Source organism: Myotis lucifugus, unplaced genomic scaffold (assembly GCF_000147115.1).
Source record: "Myotis lucifugus unplaced genomic scaffold, Myoluc2.0 scaffold_190, whole genome shotgun sequence".
Lineage (NCBI taxonomy): Eukaryota > Metazoa > Chordata > Mammalia > Chiroptera > Vespertilionidae > Myotis > Myotis lucifugus.
In genome coordinates this window covers 1,113,108-1,130,226 of record NW_005871238.1, presented here as the reverse complement: position 1 = coordinate 1,130,226, position 17,119 = coordinate 1,113,108, and the positions used below count along the sequence as shown (strand labels likewise).

The window sequence follows — 17,119 nt, the reverse complement described above, 5'->3', positions numbered from 1 at the left end:
GGGGGGAAAAACAAAGGGGTAGAGAGGGCAGAAGCTTAGGGTTTCCCCCCACATCCACCCGGTGCCAAGCAAGTCCCCAATGAACTGTCGGGGCTCCACAGGCCGAGAAGGAAGGCCGGGCAGCTTTGTCACCTTCTGTGGTTCCAGGATAAGCGCGGGCTTAATGAAGGCCATCAGTTCTGGGCAGGCCCTTGGGTGGCCCGGGGTGGGGCACTCAGGAAGCCTTCACCCCACGCCCACTGCCTGTCTAAGCTTGAGGCCCACACAGGGCATTGGCCCTCAGCTTCCTGTTTTGAGGTCGGATCCCCCTGGTGGGGTCCCGCACTTGGGAAAGGAAGGAGGTGGGGGCCAGAAGGTGGTACTTTCCCGAAGGTGGAAAGGGAGGCTGAGAAGCCAAGGGCTTTCCAGCAAGGATTCCTTGGGTTCAAGGAAGGAAGAGGGGCCAGGGGTGAAGTGTGAGGCAGAGATAAGAGGCATGCTGGGAAGTTGGAGGGAAAGGCAGCTGATGACGCTCACTGCTCCTCCACCCCTTGAACCTGAGCCAGTGAAAGATGGTTCAAAAGCCACGCGTTTGTGAAAGGAGTGCTCGTGGTGCAGGGCTGGGTCCTGAGATGCTGAGACTGGGCTCTCTATGTAGGAGCCCGGGAGTGAGAAGGGCTCATTTACCTGTGGGGTGGCGTGTGCCGTGTACCTGTGGGGTGGCATGTGCCGTGTACCTGTGCACACGCCTGACACAGGTGTCTGGATCTGGGGGTTTCACTGTGGGAGGGGGGAGGGCTGCCTACCAAAGCTACTGCAGGGCGTGACCGGGCATGCGCCTTATCACCTCTGGGTACAGCGAAGGCACCCTCCAGAACGAGCAGGACACGTGGTCTGAAAGGTAGACAGGCTCTGCGGACAACGGGACAGCGTTTTTTCAAGGGCCTGTGGCCTCTGGAGGAACCTCTATTTGTGTCCGTGGGGGACACAGAGGCTGTGCAGCTGCTGCACCGGTGGGGACCTCAGCCCTGTGTCAAGTTCCTCGTGTGGGGAGAGGCCCTCTCTCTCCAGATGGCGACAGAGTGTCTCCCGGGGAGGGTCCCCTAAGCTGACACACGCCGGCTCTTAGGTAACCCCTTTCCCCAGGTGCTTTCCCAGAGTCTCTGCTGATTCGTCCCCCCTCCGCCCCCATGTCCTATTCCTTCAGTTAGGGAGGCTTAGGCTGGACATCGGAAGAGATGAGTAATGGCGTGTCTGGGTCCGAATGAGGAGGTAGAGGGGCTGCTTAGGCGACACTGTTTCGTTGGTCCAAGGAGGCATGTGGTGTTTCAACTCCAGTCCTGCCAGGGACCTCCTTCCCATGCCCACGGGGCCCAGCAGGTGGAGTAGGGAAGCCCAGGGTGAGAGAACGGGTGCCTTACAAAGACCATCCCCTCATCTCCCAGGACACTAGCTCAGGTTTACCATGGGGGGCGGGGGCAGTGGTGGAAAACGAGTTGGGGGACCTGTTGAAAACCGTCCTGGAATGATGTCGGTGGCATCTTCACCTTCACCCCCCCCCTCCTCCCATCCTGCCTGGGGGAAGGCAGGGGGAGCCGTCGAATGCTCCGCCCCAGACACTCAGGAAAGCAAGGACCCAGCCAACGGAAGTGAACACACTTCTCTCCCTCGGAGAGTTGTATTGTTTCCGTACAGAGATGCCCTTGGGAGAGGGCCCGGCGAGGCCCACGCCACCCCTGCAAATACCAGGCGCGGGGGATGCCGGCGAGCAGCCCTTAGACACGCATCCCCACGGGAGCGAGAGCGGCAAGAAGGAGGCAGCCGAGCGAGCGACACGGTGATCCGATATATTGAGGGTGCCCCTCTGAGATTAGCATAGGAGAGTTAGAAAGGTTATAAAGATATACGGTCCCCTCCCTGCGCCCGGCCCCACCCCCACCCCAGACAGACACACAAACACAATGGTCCCTCTTCCCCGACTCCCGGTACAAATATGGCTTCTGTGTAATATGGACAGAGTGATTCCGCTCAAAGAGGCAAAGTCAACTTCCCCGGAGCGGGTGCTAGGAGACAGGAGCCCGGGGCTGGGGCGCGGGCTGCCCGCTGCGAGGGGAGAGCCTTGGCTTGGGGGGCTGCTGTGCGCCCAGGGCCCCCACCAGCTGCTGGAAAAGCCACGGTGTTACCTGCACTGGGGGGTGGGCAGGCCTGCGGGTGCAGCGGCCCCCCCTGTGCACACCCCTGGGTGTCAGCAGGGAGGACATGCCGAACGAGGGTGACAGCGGTGCCCAGGGGCATCCTGGGTCTGAGGCAGGGCCGCTGGCTGGGCAGGGAGCCTGAGCAACTCATCTCTATGGCAACCAGCTCAGGCCACGGAGGAAGACAGAAAATCAAAAGGAGGGGTGGGGTGGGAGGAAGGGAAGTTTCTCTCCAGCCCTCGGCTCACCGGGCCCAGAAGTGCCAGTGGTCGTTCCAGGGTCCGGCCAGGGAGAGGCCGAGGGTGCATAGCAGGGTGTGGCACTGACCCCAAAGCTCCAAGAAGGGAGGCCGGGGCAGAGGTCTGATGCTCCGTGTTTTAGGGCGAGACTCGATGGACAACTGAGCACGGACACATCCCAGGACTGCTTTCTCCATGACTGATGGGCCCTGGGGGTGGCCTGGAGATGCCAGGATGAAACCACCTCCCGGGGAGGCCCCCCGCTGGCTAGGAGGCCTCTCCTCGAAGGCCCTCCTTCACGGGTTCCACGGCCGCCACCTGCCAGGACCGCTCGCTGCCTCTCTCACACACAGATGTGCACACAACACACACGTCCACACACTCACAAAGTTCACATTATCTGCTTTGTTTGGGCAGGAAACAGCTCAGTGCAGCGAAGCTCCTTTTAGTGTTTTTGTAGTTATATCTGCCTGGCTGCTGGGAAGGGGGGTAGGACTTGGAGGGGCAGGGCCACGGGGCGGGAGGAGGAGTTGGTAAACAATGCCATAAGAGGAGTGGTTGCCCAGCAACAGCCCAGGGCTGGGTGAGTGAGGGCCCCTGGGCAGGGGAGCAGACAGTGGCCTCTCCACAGCCGCTGGAGCAACGAGGGGCCGCCTTGCCCTGCGACCCCCGAGGGCAGCTCCTGTGTAAAGGGCCTGGCTTCATACATCACGGGGGACAAAGGTAGGTGGGCCATCTCGACATCCTGTCTCTCCAAATCCATCCCTCCTGGCGGGGACCACGTCCTCCCCATGTGGACACCCTGGCCATCTGCAGGTCCCCTCCTCTGAACCCCATTCGTTCCTTTTCCAGGGACGTGGAACAGGGGGAGCAGGGAGGCACTGCCTGTCCCTCTCCGGCTCTGCTCACAACCTCCTCGTCCCAGGCAGCAGCTGCTCTGCGCAGAGGACGGAGGGCTGGTGCGAGCCCCCCACCTTCGCCCCCCATACACCAGCCCTGCTCCTGTCCTGTCCTGACCTCTTCCCCCTCCTCCTCCTCCTCCTCCTCCTCCAGCTCCAGGGCCTTTGCTCCTCTCGCCCCGGGCCCGGCCCCCCCAGCCTGGAGACAGGTTTGATTTGGGATTGTTACAAAAATAATAATAACCCAAATGCAGAGAAGCCAAGGAAAGGGCCAAGGGCAGCCCTCCCTCCCCCCCCTCCCTCCCCATTCCAAACCGAGTACAAAACCGCACCCAAAGCAGACATTCTGTACAGGGGTGGGGGCTGGGGAGCAAGCGGGAGGGCGGCCCCGGGGTTGCTCTGTACAAGTCCGAGGTGGTTACGGCCCCAGAGGTGCCCGTGGGGCCCCTGCAGGGGCGCAGGGGAGTGGGCCCCTAGATGAAATACTCCTTCTTGTCATCCCCGCCCGACTGCCCGCCTTCCGCGTTGATGATGGCCGTGTCCGCGTCTGGCGCGTCGTCAGAGCCTTTCGCTTCGTGTGTCAGGTAGGTTCCTGGGGAGGCACAGAGGCTCCTCTTCCAGGAGCAGCTTCCAAACCTCGGACGCCCCCGGCCCACGCTCCCACCCGCCCACCCACGCCTGCTCCTGGCCGGAGCTTCATTCCTCCCATCAGACCCGACGTGCACTTTGCTGCCAACACCCCTCACCCGACCACACCCCTATGAATTCATGAGTGCTGCCTTTAAATAGAGAATCTCAATAATAGTGGCAACAAAACAACAGCGTGTGTGTGCAGATGTGCTTGTGTCTGTATGTGTGTCTGTGTATGCATGTATGTCTATGCGTATATATGCAGGCACATTCATGTGTATGTGTGCACATATGATATATGTGTCTCTCTGTGTATGTCTGATGTGTCTGCATCCCCGTGTGTGGATATGCATGCATGTGCATGTGTGCACACATGTTCACATATATGCATGTGTGTGCATGTGTGTGTCTCTGTGTGTAAGGTGGTGCTAGGTAAATTGGCATGTCGGCTCCTTGTGCAATGCAGTAGAGAGCTGGCCAGCACCTGATCAGTTGGGTAGTCTGGCTGCAGCTAGAAGTTATTAGGGGAACATCTGAGAGGAAGGCACATGAAGAGAGGGTAGCGAGATGGCGTGCATATAGGAGAGAGGAAGAAAGAAACGAGATGTTGTGGAGACCAGGGGCAGGAGGTCAAAGGTCAGGGAACATGAGGCCAGACAGAAAGGCAGGAGAGTGTCAAGAGATGGCAAGAAGAGGCAGAGCTGTGCCGTTCCCTGCTGAAGGCGAGAGCCCTGGCGGCGGAGCAGCGTGGGAGCTGCAGCTGGCTGAGTGGGAAGGTTGGATTCTGTGGATGATGATAGCAGTGAGGCTGCACTGAGGGGCCTGGGGGCTCCATCACTACCGAGGTGCCTGCGTTCTTCCTCCTCAAACCTCGGAGGGGCTGCCGGGCCCCCGAAGGCCCTCCCTGCAGCCAGCTCCCACCGGCCTCGGGTGCCGACCCGCCTCCCTCCCCGCGCCCACCTCTCCTCATCCTCCCCTCACAGCTGACCTTTGTGCCGAATCAAGTAGTGGCCGATGAAGATGAACAGGATGAGCAGCAGAAAGACAATGAACGCCACGATCCCGCCAATGATGGCGTGGTAGGTGCTGGTGGACGAGGGCACCGGACTGGGGTCTGGAGAGAAGGGGCGATGCACACGGTCAGGCCTAGAAGCCCAATATCCCAGCATCTCCGGCCTGGCCACAGGGAGCCTCACACAGCAGAGAACACAGGCTCGCTGGGAGAATGGAGTGGCTGGAGTGGTGTCGCTCAGCAAGGGGGCTGGGCCTTATCACGTTTCACACAGTGTGTGGGACATAGCAGCGTTTGCAAGCATGAATGTGCTCACGCATAAATAGATACATCTCCTCCAATTAACCCTGAAAATCAAATTCATAGCCCTGAAGTTGGACCTTGACAAAGTCCGAGTTCATCACTTTAATGGTTAAGTCATCTCTTGAACTCTCTCCCTCTCTCCCTGTCTGCCTCTGTTTCTATATTTCTTTCTTCTAATTTCTGGGCTTTCAGAGTATTCCTTCCCTATCCTCCATCCCTCGTATGCTTCTGTCCGCTTGATATTCTGAGATGGATTCTCCACAGGGGCTTCTCAACCTGTGAACCCTGAGATCAGACAGAGAAGGAGCAGTAGAAGACTGATGGGCCCCAGAACTGGGCACCTGCGTAAGATGCACCTTAAAAATGATAGGCTGCGCCCCCCCTGCCCTGAAGACCAGAGCTCCTCCTCGGCGGAGGAGTTTGAGTTCCAGCAAAACCCAACCCTCCAGCAAGTCTCATCAGGAGGGCCTGCGGCTGCATGTTCACTTCCCACCACTCAGAGGCTTGTGGGAAGTTGAAGATTTCCGTTATGAAGTCCCAATGTCTCTGCCACCGGATAGCGAACCTGTCCTCCACAGCAGCATCCGTGGAGGATCGATGCCCACCGCACAGAGGGGCCAGGCATGCCCAGGGCAGCACCCGCCAGGGCAGAGTCCCAAATGCCCGGAAGACAGGGCCCAGGCCCAGGACGCAGTGCTGATGTGTCCAAAATTACCCTCCGCATCGATGTGACTCCCATCCATGGGAGAACTGCTGTTTTTCCACAGACTCAGCTTGAGTCTTGATGCCTCATTGACTCCTTATTCTGTGTTTTGTCTCCGCCACCTTGTCCCCTCAGGCTTGATCAGGCCGGCTTTAAGCGCCTTGCCTGCTTATGCCTTATTTAAAAAGAAAACGTTTGTGCTCCGGTTTTTCATGGTCCACTCGGGAGGGAAGGAGAGGATGACCCCGGGGCTCCCTGAGAGGATGGGGGCGTGTGATGGTGTGAGTGACAGGAAGCAGCATGAAGGTACCCACTGCCCTTCTCCTGGGGAGTATGTGAGACACAGGCCACATTAAAAACAGATCCTGGGTAATTTTTCTAGCGATTAGGGAAACGGAAATTCCCTAGACAAACAGGTTCCCATAGCAACATGACCTCCTGGGTCATCCACGACAGGCCCCTGTCTCTCGGTGGAACGCCGTTTAATTTCATTCCAGGCAGGTGGAGTCAATACTGCTTAGGCTATTCCTGCAAGAAGATGCAGTAACTCATTCTACCATCAGGGGTCAGCACTGGAAGCCGTTTAAACAAGACTCACTTTCCAGCACAGGGCACAGAGGACCAGCAAAAAGGCCAACCACAGGGCACAAGAACTTGCTCTGGCTGCCAATCATCATCCAGCTTGTCTGCGGAGATACGGGGGTGGATACCGAACCTCAGTGCCCGCCCTTGCTGCAGGCTTCTGGCCCTGTTTGTTGTGCTGAGCCCGTCCCCACATGCTGAGGTCCGCCCTAGGGTCAGATCCGCCCCAGCCAGACACTCAGGTCCCTTGTCCCTGGGAGCCCGTCCGTGGGAGAACTGCTGTTTTTCCACCGACTCAGCTTGTCTTGATGCCTCATTGACTCCTTATTATATATTTTCTCTTTCCTACTTTGTCTCCTCAGGCTTGATTAGGCCGGCTTTAATGGATGTTTCACTCAAGGGAGCCTCGATGTTCCCCTGACAATGCATTTCCCTATTCTCAGGAAAGGCTTATAAGACTTTCTGGCACGACCCCACTCCACTGCTATTGGGTTCTGCAAAAAAATCTCCTGCCTACCCCGGCCAGCATGGCTCAGTCGTTGAGCATCGACCTATGAACCAGGAGGTCAGGGTTCGATTCCCAGTCAGGGCACAGGCCCGGGTTGCGGGCTCCATCCCCAGTAGGGGGCATGCAGGAGGCAGCCAATCAATGGTTCTCTCTCATCATTGATGTTTCTCTCTCTCTCCCTCTCCCTTCCTCTCTGAAATCAATAAAAACATATTTTTAAAAAAATCACCTGCCCCATTCTCCATAAGGGAATTCTGCGTTAGCCTGTCTCTTCTCCTGACCTGGGTTTTACAGATGCACCTTTGATAAGAACGTCAGAAAAGAAGCATCACCTAGTTCCTCTAGAACAGTGGTTCTCAACCTTCCTAATGCCGTGACCCTTTAATACAGTTCCTCATGTTGTGGTGACCCCCAACCATAAAATTATTTTCATTGCTACTTCAGAACTGTAATTTTGCTACTGTTATGAATCGTCATGTAAATGTCTGATGTGCAGGATGTATTTTCATTGTTAGAAATTGAACATAATTAAAGCATAGTGATTAATCACAAAAACAATATGTAATTACATATGTGTTTTCCAATGGTCTTAGGCGACCCCTGTGAAAGGGTCGTTCGACCCCCAAAGGGGTCGTGACCCACAGGTTGAGAACCGCTGCTCTAGAAGATGTGGTATCTGGGAAAAGATTCCAACTATTTCTCAACAGAGTACAGACTTATCTCCACGTCTGGCCTTGACCCAGGTCTGCAGGAGTATGCATTCTGTCCCAGTCACGAAGCAAGTCTGAGACTAGCCTGTTGCAAAGGGACAGGCATCGACAGCCATACGTGAGAGGCCCTGGGGGTAAACACAGGATGACCTGCTGCCAGGTGAGTGCAGGGGCTGGAGGATGGTGTCACTTGAGTCATCATTGCTAAACGAAGGCCTAGGGGAGCCCTACATCCTGTTGGTCTTTCCTTATTGCACATGTCAGGGTGGCTCTGAAGCTGAGTCTTCAGGCCCTCAACGGGGGGCTGCTGTCCCTTTAGTCCACTCCAAAGCACCATCTGGGGTGCTCTCAGGTGACAGAAAGATGAGCGAGTTGGATGGACAGAGAAGGGGAGAAGAGGGATGCGGGAGGGGAATGGAGGCGGGCTCACCGTTCACGTTGAGAGTGTAGTAAGTCTTGTAGCTGCCCAGGTTGCTGATGGCCGTGCAGCCGTAGGTGCCGCTGTCACTCTTGTTGAGGAAAGGGAAGATCAGGGCATTCTCTTGGGTCATCTTCAGGGGTGGCACGCTGCCCTCCTTCTCCCACAGGTACTGCTGGGGGCTGTTGAGAGTTCAGAAGAGAATAGGTCAGGGAGTTAAAGGGAAACAGAAATAACGGAGCAGGGAAGTCAGGGGCTATTGGATGAAAGCTCGAGTGGTTATAGGGGCCAGAGACACTGAGCTGCTCAGAGGCAGGGGGAGGGTGACCTCTTGGGGTTCCTTATGGGAACCAGGGAGTGGCCCCTCCCCACTTCTGCTGCTTTGCAGTGGAAGCAGAGGATGGCTGTTAGCGTCAGGGACAATGAGAGGCTCGGACAGTACGCAGGCGATGGGAAGACGTTATGTGAAGATCTCCATCTGAGAGTATGGAGTTGTACTGGCGGCCAGGAAAGGACTCCTCTTACACGGGATTGCCACGCCCCTCGCAGTGCAGCGACAGCTTCTGGCCCTCGCGGGGATGTGGAGGGTCTGGCCGGATCTTCGCTATGGGTGTGTCTGTGGAGAAGGAGATGGTGTCAATGCAAAACTCCCACACGGTTCAGGAGACCGCCTTGATCTCCAAAGCATCCTGTCACACACCACGGCTTCCAGCCCTGATGCCTTGGGAGGCCACGTGGCTGTGAACCGAGGCTTGGCTCCCCCTGCGTCTTGTGAGCCAAGAGCGCTATTGCCATTGAATGTGGGAGGGACTGGTGCTGCCGCCTGGTAGAGGTAGGGTTCTGGGAGGGTCTGTCCTTGGTGAGGACCCAAGACATGTCTGACAGAGAGCTGAGGAGGCCTGCCACCGGTGCATCTGTGCCTCGCACTGCCCAGCGCATCAGTGGAACTTAATGCATAGCTGTGACAGAACAAATACACTTGAACTTGACTATTGAGCTCACAACCCCTCAATCCTCTCTGTTCTGTAGGGGAACTTAAAGCAGTGGAAGAAAATAAAACATAATTTTTAACGGTCCGTCCAAACATGAAGTGAGAGCTTTGAAGCAGCAAGAGATGCGGGGGGGGGGGGGGGGGGGCGCATATTTTGGCTGCAAAAAGGGACTGACACAATATAGACGGGCTCTGCAAAGGAAGGGTGGCATCTGCCACTGACGCCAAAGGGCTGCTGAGGAGGCTCGGTCCAGATGGCTGCGGAGAACAGTCCAACCAGACGCTGGCTTAGAAGAACAGGTAAAGAGGCCGAGCTTCCCCTAAGACAGAACCAAACCTAACCGGTTAATGAATGCGTTTCAGTCAAATCAAACAGGGCAAAGAGAAGCAGGCCCCGCAGAAACCTCCAGCATCGTGCCTGGAGTATAGCATTTGTCGACTGACCGCTGATCACAGGTGGGCCACAAAGCTCCCTGGAGAGTCCTTGCCAGATGGCCGGTACCTAGCAGAAGTCTTTGGGACCCCGACAGGGGAGAGCTTCCTTAGCCCTGGCCTGGGCCCAGGCTCAGAGGAAGAAGCCCAATGCCAGAACGACCAACCAGAGAAACACATTACAGCAACATAGAACTCAAGTTTACAAAGCATTTCTTTAGATATTATTTCATTTATCCTCAAGAAAGTTCAGTGGCGTAAGCAGGAGCCACTAAGAGACGACATGCTTTGGTGAAAATAACACAGAAGTAGAGGCACCCCAGCCAGAATCCGGGTCGTCAGCTTCCAAATTGAGAGTCTGCTAAATGGGAAGTGATGCGACCCCAGACCTACCTCATGTTCAAGTTTCAGCAGCAAGTTTAGCAATTGACTTAAATAGCCCTCAAGTCGGGCCTGTATCTCCCACAAGAAAGAGATTAAGGGTTTTAATTATTTTGGAAAAACACCCAGCCTTTAGATGAATTAGAAAAAAAAATACATTATTTTACAGCTCTTCGTCTTCCAGCTTTGGACTTTATTTTCCTTCCCCCTTGGTTCCTCCACTTGGAAAAGCTCTTTTGGAAAATGTCCAAATTTCCTCAAGTGAGGAGGGAAGTTCACTGTCCATCCTCAAGGCAGAGTCCATGGAGGGAGGAGGATCCTGGGAAAGGTTAAGAGTAGTGACGGTGATCGTGGGCATGTTGGGTCAGAATCCCAGGAAAAATCAAAGAGCTGTGGTAGATAGAGGAGGATGTAGGAAAAGACCTGGGAAGAATGATGCCGGAGAGATTGTGTTTCCTACCGCCTGCATTTTCTTGAAACCATCAAAAGCTAGATCAAGAAGAAGCCTCAGTAATCCCCATGTTCATCTTCTCATTTAGCAAGTAAAGAATTGAGCTCAGGAAGGTGAAACAATTTTCTTAGCATCACATGGCTCATAAGTAGCAGAGGGCAGACTAGAACGCACGTCTTCTGATTCCTGATTTGCTATAGTTACCACGACAGCTTACAAGCTGGTTGCATCATACTGGCCTACTCCAGGGCTTGGCAAGCTTACCCATTGGGTCCGATCCTGCCAGCTACATGGTTTTGTAAATAACATGTTGTTGGAACACAGCTATGCTTGTTTGTTTGTTTACATATTATCTTTGCTACTTTCCTGCAAAAACAGCAGAGTAGTTGAGAGAGAGACCATATGACCCCCAAAGCCTAAAATGTTTGCTGCTGGGGCCTTTACAGAACTAGTCTGCTAACCCTTGGCCTATCCTACCTCCTCTTGTCTCATTTTGTTTTTACCTACTCAGTTATCTGTGCCTATTTCTTCACGTACAGCCACCACCACTTTCCTTTTCCCCACACCCCATCTCATACCTGATTCGTCTTCACCCATAAGCCCATGACATACATAAAACTTCAATGCGTTGAGAGGTGGATCTGTCAGCTCCGTTTAGAGATTCATGGTTCACAGAGCATGTGATGTCGGCCCCGTCATCTTCTCGAGTAACCTGGAACGTCACTGAGCTGCTCACGGTGAAGGTTTTACCATTGGAGTCCTCCTGTATTCGGGTTGGTTCTCCTAGAGTAGAGAAACGGATACACACACATACAGACACACACAGACACACACACACACAGAAACAGTGAGCCCTAACACACAGATAGTGTGTGGGCCCCACTGTAGACATACAGATGGTGAGTTTCAACTTCGACAAACTTAGAAAGTTGTGAAATGGATATGTACACACATACACCCATGAGTGTACACAGAATATCTGTCATTCCTGCTTTTTCCTTTTGCATCATGCTTTGTGTGCACACACACATACAGACACGCACCCCTCCCTCTCTCATTCTCTCTGCCTCCCAACACACCTCCTCCTGTAACCCCGAGGCAGGAGGGACTTACCATGAAGCTCTTGCTCACCCTTCCGCCAGGTGAGCTGAGCTGCGGGTTTGCTCCCAGAAGACTGGCAGTGTAGGGTGGTTGTATCCTTTTCCCGTAACGATGACTTGTAGCCAGTGATTATGGGCTTCTGTGGGATTCCTACCATGCACAGGGGATGGGCAGGAGGTGAAGGAGGGGCCGTGAGGTTATACTTGGCTCTCCCTGCTGAGATGGCCTCTCTGGGGGAGAGTGTACCTCGGTCCTACTGTGGCTTATGATGGGTAGAAAACTAGTTATCTTTCTCTTTGATCTCCTACCTAAAGACCAGGAAGAAAGATGTGGGGGGGGGAGGGTGGAGAGGCATGGTAGTGTGGAGATGCACCACACCTGAGACATGATATGTGACCTGACAACCCAGAGGACAACGGGGTGGCCACAGAAGTAGTATGAAGCTCAGGGAAACAAAGAAGGGAATTGAAATATAGGATAAAATAGAGGATGAGAGCATGTGAGCAACTGTGGTATTCAACCTGGACATTATAATCATACACTGCATGCGCCTCCCATGTTTCCCTCACACAGTCTTGGGAGGCAGGTGGAACAAACATCATCATCCTTCTGTTACCGGTTAGGAAGTTCAGGCTCAGAGAGAGTAAGAGGTCTGTCCCAGAGCACACGGTAAGTAGAGGAGAAATTATTAGAAGTCAGTGCTCTTTCCATTTTGTTCCATTGCAAAGGGAAGGTGGGCCCAACTTTTCCAAAAGGCTCGGAGCCTTGCCTGGCTCTAGACTCCTTTGGGGACCCACCTAGAGAGGTTTGTTTGCACAGAGCATGCGGCAGTGACCCTGGGGTTGGGGAGCCTCACCGAGCACAGTGATGAGGGACTTGGCAGTTCTCACGGGCATCGTGAAGATGGAGCAGGTGTACTCGCCCTCGTCCGCCAGGGCCACGTTGCTGATGCTGATGCTGAGCTCATGGGGTGTGGATTTCACCAGCTGAATCCGATTATCTCGAAGGGCTAGCGGGGAATGGGGAGAGTGGGAGGCAAACTTTTACTGGCATCGTCCATGTTTATCTCCCACCCCAGGTCAGCGTTTTTGGGGGAAGGGGTATAGTGCGATTTGGGGCAGGGGGGAAATCCTGCTCCCGCGTTTCAACAGTCTTTAGGTCATTTTCCTGGGCCACTGGCCACAGTAGCCTCAGATAGACTCAGAAAAGGATGTTGGATCTCGAGGGCTTCCACGTGAGACTCACAGGTCAACACTTAGATTAGGCTGTCTCTTCCTGCTCCTTTGGGGTAAAGTCCACCCAGGCCCCCTTAAGACCATGAATGGCCCAGGTCAGAGCTGTAATAACGAAGTTTCTCTGAAACCAGCCAGGGAGCCCATGGCTTGTTGTTTCTTCAAATAGCCATACCTTCACCTGTCTCAGCCCCTGGGCTATAGGGACCTTCCCCCTCAGGGCTGCAGTCCCCTTCCCCAGTTCACGGTCCCCACAGAGAGAGACAGCTCTACCTCTCTTCTCCCCAAAGTAAAGAGTCTGCTGAGCAGGGTTAGACCACTGCAGGGAGGAGTCCTCATGGTCTTTCACTTGACACTTGAGCACCACGGTGCCACCAGCCACCACTGTCTCATCGGATGTCCAGGGCTGACTGTCTGCAGGAGTAGAAGAGGGTTAGTTTCCGGAGCAAGCCCTACTCCCTCCACCCATTTCTGGGCCAAAGTCTCATTCAGACCAGCCAAGGCCCAGGTCTCTGTGTCTCTTAAGGCATCACGGAGGAAGGAACAGGGGGAAGGAACAGAGGTGGTGGAGGGAGGACCTTATTTCTTTGGAATGCACAGGACAACAGTTACTTGTTGAATGTTTGCTTAATAAACTGACATGGCCACACATACTTGGAGGAGTAAAAGCCCTCCAAATCTACCCATGCCACTCCACATGCGTCTTTCCTGATAGAGGTCTACCATTCACCTTTGAAAAGTCTATACATTCACATATGTACAGTGGGGCCTTGACTTACGAGTGTCCCGACTAACGAGTTTTTCGAGATACGAGCAGTCTCTCAGCGGATTTTTTGCTTTGAGTTTCGAGCTAAAATTCGGGTTACGAGCCAGCTTCAGATACCCCACCGCTAGTTGGCGCAGCGAACATCACAGTGAACGCCACAGCATCAGCCCAGCATCACGTGTCTCACTCGTTCACAATTGATTTGACATACGAGTAATTTGAGTTGCGAGCTCGGTCACGGAAAGAATTAAACTCGTAAGTCAAGGCCCCATTGTATCTGTCATCCTATGTTTCGCCTTCCTGCCACCACCTGCCTATAGAAGCAAGAACAGGAGAAGCAGTTGTGACTAATAATCCCCAAACTAAAAGCGAACACATTCACTTAGATAAGCGGTAGCTGATACAACTTCAAACCAAACAAACACAACAGCTTTAAAAAACGGAAACATTTGACACCAACTTTTCAGTTCCTCCAACAATAGCTGCCCTTCATTCATCAGCTCCCTTAACATATTTCTTCAGTGTTTGTGCTACCCGCTTCCCAACACACAAACCCATCACCATCCCGGTGTTAGAGGACTAGTTTTCCCTTCGATGTGATGGAAAGATGTTTTCTAATTCCTCTCTCCTTAGTCACGTTAAACAAACAAACAAAAAAGGACTAATCAGATATCGTATGGATGAGCCATTGGAATCCCAAATATGTCTTCTAGTCAGGCGTCAACTGTGAGCCCCTTGGGCTGCGTGACCCTTGCTCCTCCTCCCAGTAGCATTGCTCCATCCTCCCCACAGCATTGCCTCTGATTCCCATGACTGATTCTCTCCTCTTCAGGACTGACTCTGTGACCCAATAGCACTGACCTTCACAGAACTAAAATAAACACCTCCCAGCTGATTGGGAAACATCTACAGTATTTCTTCTATGGTGCGACATGACTTAGCCAGCATGACTCTCCTCTGGATAGGAAGCCAAGAAACACAATTCCTAGGTTTCCTCATGGAGTAACTCAGACAATCCCTATGCTCCCTCTGGCACCGACCATACCCCTTCCCTGTCTGCTATTCCTTTCTTCCTTGGTCACCACAGCTCCAGCTCCAACTACTGTGAGTGCTCCCTCCAGCTCCAACTACCGTGAGTGCTCCCGGTAGAGAAGGTGCATGTGCTGAAGTTGCTCTCGGGGCTTCGGGATAGCTGTCTCCACACTGAAGCACAGAGCCTGGCCACTAGTTTCAGGGGTTAGAATCTGAATTAGAACTGAAAGGGATCTTAGGGATCATGGAATCCAATTCCCTCATTTTTCGTGTAGACAATGAGACAATGGAGGTGCTGTGAGGGCCTAAGCTCATTCTACTTATCAATGATTCCAGTTAGGACTAGAACTTGGTTCTTCTGACACTCAATGCAGTTGCTTATGTCATTGGAATGCCCCTCAAGTAACCATCTAATTAGAATTAAAACTATGACTATGAGATTAATGACCCATAGATGGAGCTGGCTGGGTAAATTTGGGAGTGGTATATTCCTTAACTATCTCAATGAAAGATTTGGGAAGCCTTTCATTTACTGCTAGCTATATATCAATTTTTGACTAGCAATTCCATTGTCCCTGGTTCCTTATGAAAATTTCTACGCTGACTATGTCTTCCAGACCTCTTTATTCTGAGCAATACACTCCTCCTGAAATCATTCCACTTTTTAGAAAAAAAGTGTAGGGGAAACAGAGGTCTCTGTACTAAAGGAAGAAGGAGCGGGTGCTAGAGATGTTGGTGTAGAACTAAGAACTACAATGTCAGATGGAAAGTAGAGGAGGAGAACACGGGGTGAAGGCCACATGAGTGGGAGGTGATATGAGGATGGCTGCGGGCACCGAGAGACACTGAGATGAGGAGGCCTGGATTCTCACCTTGACTGGCCAGCATGTCAGGAGTGCTCCAGAGTGTGGAGCTGATGGCCTCGTCGAGTGGAGCCAGAGTTCCCAGCTCCAAATCCTGCTCCTGCCAGTAGCCTGGGGAGAGAATCTCCATCAAGGATGAGCCCTGCATATGCGCTGCTGTAGTGTGGGATCTATACTTTCATTGGTGGAGGTGGGGGAGAGCTAGGCCCCTGTGAAAAGGAGGTCCACCAAATTGCCCAAGAAAAGGCGGGTTTCTCACAAAAAGGCGACTAACTAAAGTACTGGAAAAGGAGGCAACTCTTCCTCCCACGGGTGAGCTAAAGGAGGATGCTAAGTGTTACCAGTCAATCAGATCATGTTAGCGCCAAAAGAGCTCCTAGATGCCACTGGCCCAGTTCTCCCACTTGGCAGCGTGGAAAGGTTAAATGTGACATGGTGGAGGTCACTACAGCGACAATTAAAGGTAACCCAAGACTTCTCATTCCTCATCCAGGATTCTCTCTGCTTCACTCTATTATCTACCGAAATAATGAGAGGTTTAATAATGAGAAAATACTTTCACATTAACCCTTTTAAAAGGCCTGTAAAAGCAGCACTCCGGCATGACTACTACTACTTGCAGAGTGGAAACAGAATGAAGTGACTTGCCCAAGGTCATATAAATAGAAAACCAAGACCAGAAATTGAATGCCCGATCCAAATCCAAAGTTCCATTTGTTTCCGTTAAGACCCTACCTCTACAGACACCACAGTGAGGGCAGAAGGTGCCCACCACCTTCCCAGAGGCTCACCTTCCTACTGGGGGCTCAAATTCTCAAGTTGGCCTCCTTCATCCTCAGTCCAATTGCCCACTTACATCACCGACTCTGCTCACTCCTCAGGCACAACAAATCCCTCTCTTCCTAGCAAGCAGCCCATAAACCATTCTGTGACTACATTGTGTCAAAGGCCTATTCCCCCAAGCCAACCTGAAGGGGCAGAGGGACAAAGGAACAAGGGGATCTTTTCAGTCTCCCGCCATAAGCCCAGAAGTAGCCAATCACACGCGCAAGATTCAGTGAGGTCATCGGCTGCTGAGCAGAGTTCTGAGCTGCTGCTTGTCCAGACCCGGAGTTCCGGCACAACTTCAGTTGGGGCAGCCTGCTCCTTAGAGACCCTGGGGAGGGTGGGTGGGAGAGGAAAGGGCGAGAGGAATAGAAGGGGGAGCTGGGACCTAGGGGACGCGTAGGGGAGGTGTGGGGAGGGGCAGAATGGCAGGGGTGTGAGACTAAAAAGAGAAGTGGCACAGGGGCTTAGGGTCCTTGGAGAAGAAAGGGGAGAGAGAACTGATGAATCAGAAGGGAAGGTGGGGGGAAGGGAAAGGAGATAGGGAGAGAGGGGGGGAAGATGGAGGAGTTAAAGAGATTTTTGGCGTTTGGAGGGGGCTCTAAGAGATAGTTTCAGGGGTTCTCAGGCCTTCATGGAGGCACCCCCTCTCCAGAGTGCCTCATAGACATGCTCTCGGAGATTTAGAAATTACTCTGTTCTCAAACAGAAGTGTGAATGCGCAAATGAGAGGGGGAGTAAAGCCGAGAAAACAGAAAATCTGTTACAGGTAGAGAGAAGCAGGCAGAAAGGGGACAGGGCACGTGTGGATGGAGAAAGGCAGCGAAGATGAGGACCAGAGAAAGAAAGGTGGCCTGGAGAGGGAGG

The 17,119-nt window shown here is 53.3% G+C and overlaps 2 protein-coding genes across 2 annotated transcripts in view; both read right to left on the bottom strand.

Annotated features, from left to right (window-relative positions):
• Positions 1–174, bottom strand: part of ACKR1 (atypical chemokine receptor 1 (Duffy blood group)) — a 1,634-nt gene extending 1,460 nt beyond the window's left edge. The window contains exon 1 of the mRNA XM_023760696.1: positions 133–174. Within this exon, the coding sequence (XP_023616464.1) occupies positions 133–174 (42 nt within the window). The remainder of the gene's footprint in view (positions 1–132) is intronic.
• A 1,451-nt stretch (positions 175–1,625) lies between these two features.
• CADM3 (cell adhesion molecule 3) lies at positions 1,626–15,542 on the bottom strand. Its single transcript, XM_023760707.1, has 9 exons — positions 15,437–15,542; positions 13,040–13,180; positions 12,391–12,543; positions 11,547–11,684; positions 11,046–11,216; positions 8,704–8,794; positions 8,191–8,360; positions 4,931–5,056; positions 1,626–3,904 (listed from the first exon to the last, which is right to left on the bottom strand). The coding sequence occupies exons 1-9, from the start codon at positions 15,450–15,452 to the stop codon at positions 3,786–3,788; spliced, it is 1,125 nt and encodes a 374-aa protein (XP_023616475.1). The 5' UTR covers positions 15,453–15,542; the 3' UTR covers positions 1,626–3,785.
• Positions 15,543–17,119: the final 1,577 nt, after the last annotated feature.